This window comes from Sinocyclocheilus grahami, unplaced genomic scaffold, assembly GCF_001515645.1.
Source record: "Sinocyclocheilus grahami isolate Dianchi unplaced genomic scaffold, SAMN03320097.WGS_v1.1 scaffold1202.1, whole genome shotgun sequence".
NCBI classification, from domain to species: Eukaryota; Metazoa; Chordata; class Actinopteri; order Cypriniformes; family Cyprinidae; genus Sinocyclocheilus; species Sinocyclocheilus grahami.
The window spans coordinates 256,517-262,556 of NW_015506381.1; the positions used below are offsets into that span (position 1 = coordinate 256,517).

The 6,040-nt window shown below is 36.5% G+C and overlaps 1 protein-coding gene across 2 annotated transcripts in view; it reads right to left on the reverse strand.

Annotated features, from left to right (window-relative positions):
- The window catches only part of cdk6 (cyclin dependent kinase 6), a 40,874-nt gene extending 36,630 nt beyond the window's left edge, over nucleotides 1-4,244 (reverse strand). The window contains exons 1-3 of one of the 2 annotated variants that reach the window (XM_016253794.1): nucleotides 4,001-4,244; nucleotides 3,732-3,895; nucleotides 2,028-2,353 (exon numbers count right to left, since the gene is read on the reverse strand). In XM_016253794.1, coding sequence (XP_016109280.1) covers nucleotides 2,028-2,251 — 224 coding nt within the window. In that variant the 5' untranslated portion in view covers nucleotides 2,252-2,353; nucleotides 3,732-3,895; nucleotides 4,001-4,244. Of the gene's footprint in view, nucleotides 1-2,027; nucleotides 2,354-2,463; nucleotides 2,700-3,731; nucleotides 3,896-4,000 lie in introns of those variants that run through there. The other variant, XM_016253795.1, reaches the window with a different exon arrangement.
- Between the last annotated feature and the right edge of the window lie 1,796 nt (nucleotides 4,245-6,040).

The following is a 6,040-nucleotide window of genomic DNA, read 5'->3' on the forward strand; positions in this document are numbered from 1 at the left end:
TAAACACATTTCATTACACCAAATAAATAAAATAATGTTCTTTTTAGCAGCATCATATGACCCCTTTAAAAGTTTGAAGATTTTTAAATGTAAACTAATGAGAAATATTTCAGATTATGAACTTTTTCTTATGCACTTTTTCCCAGGTCACTAATCACTGATCATGTTCTTTGATTGAAGCTCAAGATGCTCTTTGGAACATCTAAAACCATGCTGGAGAACATGATCGGGTTTTGATAAACTTATGGAGTTCATGCAGCTTGAGCGCTGTTGTCATTAAAGCAAAGGGGAAAACAAATGGACAGACAATATGAAAAAGATTCATTTGCATCCATGGGCAAATAATAAACCAGCAAAATTTACATTTGCAATCCAGACCTTGTCTAGTCCAGCCAAAAGAATGAAGTGTACATGCTCAGCAGCTTGTAGTGCACAACAATCCATTGCAAAGTTAAAGCCTTGAGCTAGGCCAGCCAATGACGTGAGTTATGTCATCATTTGAGTGAACTATAACAAGAACTCCCCTAACAGAGTCACCAGTGATCTCAAAACAATATTCTCCACCTACCCATTTTAACATTAATAAGCCACCAAGCTAAAAATATCAACACACATTACCAAAACAATACAAGACGACCTTGATGGCAGACACAGACAACAAGGAATTAAAATGCATCTATTCACAGTTGAAAAAGACAGCCGTCTGCTCACAGATATTTGCGCATCAATGATTTCTCATCTCCACATAAAGGTCAACAATAGATATCGTTTCAGTTGACCAGGAAAGGTGAATTGTCAGAGCAGTGCATGTGTCAATGGTACGATTTGCATTTGACACTCCAATTATCAAAACAATGGAAGCCAATAGCTGTTCCTTGAAGACATCCTCATCTTAAATGCAAAGAGAGAAGACACTGTGGTTTGATTAACTAGATAATCTATCGCAGAGATAATCATCTTTTATTCCTAGGAACGATGAGTCATTTTAGCATTATGGCTAGTGATTGACAGATATGGTTACATCAGGGGGCAATGCTGATACCAATATAGGAAAAGACATGCAGTAAAAACGCTCAAGTAACACTCAATTTACAAAATATTTTCTCAAAATTCAGTAAAATAATATCTAAAACTACTCACTGCTCTAAAACGGCCAAGTTTGAATGACTATCATCCAATGGCAGTAATGTCAAATTAGCCAATATATTTGTCTATTAGGAATTTGATAACAAGCTCCCCACACTTTTAGCAACTAAAAACTGAGTGGGCATAATGCTCCGCAAGAAAAGAAGCTGACGGAGGCGAATCCACCAAATTTATGCAGCTTTCTTCAACTGGGTTTCTCGAAGTTCTTAGGGGATCTCCCTTGATCAAGGATCAATGAGTGCAAAATGACGTGACAGGAAATCATAGGCGTGATATATGTCTGAACCAACTTTTGGGCAATTTCCCCCAAACAATTTAGGATGCCTACACACTGGAGATCATTGAGTTATACTGATAGGAACATGTGAGAGCTGACCCCCTATATTGCATATTACCAGATCCCCTTCTGACTAGAGGGACCAAAAGTACTTAATGTAACACAACCTACTTTAAAGTTTTGTAACAATTGGTAGAGACAGGATTTTGAGTACAATATCCTCTAAAAATCAGGAAAAGGAGATGTCAGCAGTCATATTTAATATTGTGGGCCACAGAAAGGTGCAGGAAATGAAACTTGTAATATGAGGAATAAAGTTATTTTCATTGTAGCACCAGGTTTTTCTTAACAGAAACATTCTGACTGTGCAATGTCTTCTTCCTCACTCCTCACTCCTTTAATCATGTTTTAAAACATTATAATATCAAGGCTGTAAGATGTCTGACTTTCAAACAAACCTACACCCCTGCAGGAAATACATACAGCATGAGGAAGAATGTTAAGTTACCATCTATAAACAAACTAAAACAGACTTGTTATCATGCATCCCTCGTCAACAGCACCACCAATCCCCCCACTTTTATTTATTTGATTTTTTTTTTACCTGACCACATTGGGATGCTCAAAGGACTCCAGCTGCCTCAGCACCGCCACCTCGCGGATGGTTGACAGCGGCATTCCCTCTTCCTCGGTCTGCACCCGAACTCTTTTTAGGGCTACAAAGCGGCCCCCGTTCTTCAAATCCCGTGCTTTGTACACCTTTCCATATGCACCTTCGCCGATCTCAGCCACCGGCTCATATTGTTGGGTCGAGCTCTCTTTGTCCATTTTTTCTCACGGCGAGGTACTGCGGGGAATCCCGAAACGTGACGAGCGCGCGGATATTTCACAAAGGCATTATTGGGAGAGCGGCGCTGGCACGTGCACTGCCTGTAGAGCGCGAGCACAAAAGGAGGCAGAGGTAAACACCAGTGTGATCAGAGTTAAATCAAATCTTATCTACGCACTGAAGATAACAGACATGGAGCAATACAACATACACAAAGCTAGCTCAGCCGCCTTTACAGCCAAATATCAAGGAAAGTCCGTTAAATATCAACATCTGGAGTCCAGAGTAAGAAAGCATAGGTGAATGACAAATGATTTTGTCCCAAATGATATAAAGGAGAAATCTTTTAAAGGTCTAGTTAAAGTGCCGAATTTTTTAGCATTTCAGCCTGTGTTCACAGCATCTCGAGCTAATAATGACTCTAAACGTGTCAAGTGGAGTAACCATCGTGCAAAAATATACTTTGCAGTTTGAACACGTGGTTGAACTTTACAATGTTGCTTTTTTTTTTTTTTTTTACAAATATTATGAATTTTTCAGTCACAAATTTGAAAATGTTATTTAGGTGTCTTTTCATTCAAAAAAGTCATTATCATATATTTATTACAAAAATAATGGCCTTGACAATTATGAGGGTCTATACTGGACCTCAATGTGATATTTCCTGTTTTATCATTTTCTTGTCACGTGACAACAAAATGGCTTCTTGCATGCTGGTTAAACCACACTTACAGATTTTTTAAAAAATATTTATAGACCTACTTTTAAACAATTGTAAAATGTTTTTAAAAAATTATGAATTCAAACTACAAAATTAAAAAAAAAAATTACATTTTAATTACTTTTTTTAAACAATTTGAGCAGTTACACCACCCTGACACTTTTCCCTTTAAGCCACTCAAATATAGAACTGTTTTTTTTTTTCAAAGTAAAAATTATTTTAAATAATAAATGTAGCCTATATAAATAATATATATAAAATAATTATAGGCTAGCATTTAATTCAGAAGTTGATCACAGAAAAGGTATATTCCAATCATTTTGTGTGAACTGCATATTTAATTGTTTTTTAATAACCTCACGTCACCGATCCATAATTACTTGCTAATCTGAGTCGACACAGGTATGCCTAATGTAACTCGCTTCCGTACAGTACTGTAACAGACTCAAGCTTTGAATCTAACCCATGCGCATATTGTCAATAAAAATCAACTGACCGAGTTTTCTAATGACAAGATTGTCCCTGCTCTTCTTTGTGCCACACAGCCCCGAGCACGTGGTTGTCTACTGTTTGCATTGTTTAGCTGTGCATATCAATAAACGCTGACCCTAAAGCGCCTACATTAGTTTCCACGCTCAAACAACATGAACATGTAATGAATAATCCATCTAGCGTGCAAGCAAAGCCCCATATGCACAAACACGCGCACTGAATGTAGAAGTAGCGCAAGTGAATGGGAGTTTTCTGAGTATAGTTACCCCGTTTGTTATATTCCGCCCGGACAGTCGCGTCATTCATAAACTTCAGTAAGTTTCCCAGCGTCTCCACACGCATCACAGCTCGTGCAGTGTCCTCGCGACGGGCCACACAGGTAGTCGGATGGTGCACGCGCTAAGCCCCATCTCCCAGCAATACCACACCACTGCAACAGCAAATCAAGTGAAAGATCGTCTGATCAGTCCCTCAAGAAAGCGGAGTGGATAAAAAAATGGACTGATTTTCATCGATCTGCTATGGCAGTCCCTACCCCTTTATGTTTTCCCCATCGAAGCAGGAATATGCAGCGTGTGTGTGTGCTCTGTCTGCTCCTCGCTTTCCCACGCTGGCTGAATGTGCCTTGACCCCCTTCAGAGCAGTTTGACACAGAGCAGGAGCGTTTCCGCATTCCTCACCGACTACAAAGACTAACCGCCTCCTCTTGCTTTCTCCTTGCCTGCTCGCTCCTTCACCATTCATACTACTTTTTTGCTTTTGTCTCGGTGTCAAAACGGGATCACCGCGGGGGAAAGAGCTGGGACGCGGAAAGGTTATTGGATGCATCAGCCCATCTAATGGAAACTTTGTGGATCTGAACATCCAGATTAGTGAGGAAACAGTTTGCCTCTTCTAAAATAATGCGCATATATATATATATATATATGACAATATGAAAAATATATGCATATAATGCATTATCAATAACTGCCCTTATGGATACAGGGATCTCGTACTATTGATATTCATATGTTAAATCATGTTGTTAAAAATAAGCCTTTTGCACTGGAGTGATAACCTGAGCTCCCATTCCAAAATGATACAAAGTGTTTGACAGAAAAGAAAAACAATACAAATTAATAATAATTGAACAGGATATTGCATGAACTTAGTAAAAAGTAAAGTAAGTAAACAGTATAGGATTAACCTATATGGGATAATCAACTATTTTAAAACATGCTAAAACGTAATATTTTACAAAAGTGCATGCAATGTCCTGTTAAAACTTATTTTCACTGTTTGAAAGTGGTTAACTAAATGTTTTATTGTGTCATGTTTACATTCCTTTTCTGTTATCAAATGTTTTTTTTTTGTGGACAGATCATTTTTTTGCTTATTATAATTGTATTATTATTTTTCATTTATATATATATATATATAGTGCTGTCAAACAATTAATCATGATTAATCGCATCCAAAATAAGTTTTTCTTTACATAATATATGTGTGTACTGTGTATATTTATTATGTATATATAAATACACACACATACAGAATATATTTTGAAAATATTTACATGTATATATTTATATTTGTATAATTTATATTAAATATAAATATATTTAATATATAAAATTTTTCTTAAATATATACATGCATGTGTGTGTGTATTTATATACAGTATACATAATAAATATACACAGCACACACACATATTATGTAAAGAAAAACTTTTATTTTGGATGTGATTATTCGCGATTAATCGTTTGACTGCACTAATATGTATAATATTTTAGTGTCATATGTGTTACCCTGATGGTATTTTGTAGACAGTGTACAATATTTGGCCAAACAGCCAGTCTATTTATGGTGAATTATAATTTATCATGTGACCCATTTAAACAACTGTATTAGGTTATGAGTAGCCTATATTTCTATTTTTTTATCATTGTTCAAGAAGGTTGGCTTTTTTATTTTTACAAAAAAATAACAACTCAAGGGGATTCACCAGGATTTTTTTGTTTGTTTTTGCAGTTATTGTCATAATTGGGCTCATGTTCAATGTCACAGTGTCCATATTTCCTTTGCTGATCAATATTGCACTGCTGTCTTGTATATTGTCTTGTATAGAGACTGCCTAGCAATAAATCATATACATGTGTGTGATGAAGGATTATATAAATATATTTGTCTTGTTACTGTGTAAATAAAATATTGCCAATAAATGTTATCTTTTTTGACATAAAACACTCTTAGCTGTCTGCATTTTAAAGAGGATATACTGTCAAATGAAAAGTGTTGATAATCAGGCAAAGAATATGGGTGAATCTTCCTAAATGAATTGTATTGTTTGGTATATGGTGGGGGGGCTTTGTAGTTCGATGAGGTGAATGAATCTGCTCGTCTTCAGTATTCAGAGGAACTGAACGCTCGTTGGTTTGAGTGAGAGCGGTTCGGCATGGGGGCAGATGATGAGTTTGAAGTAGGTTTGTTTGCCAATACAGTTTCCCCATGTGTGCCCCCTCTTGTCAACTTAAAATTCAACTTTTTTGCATCACAAAGCACACATTACACACAATGGGCTCTAAACCAA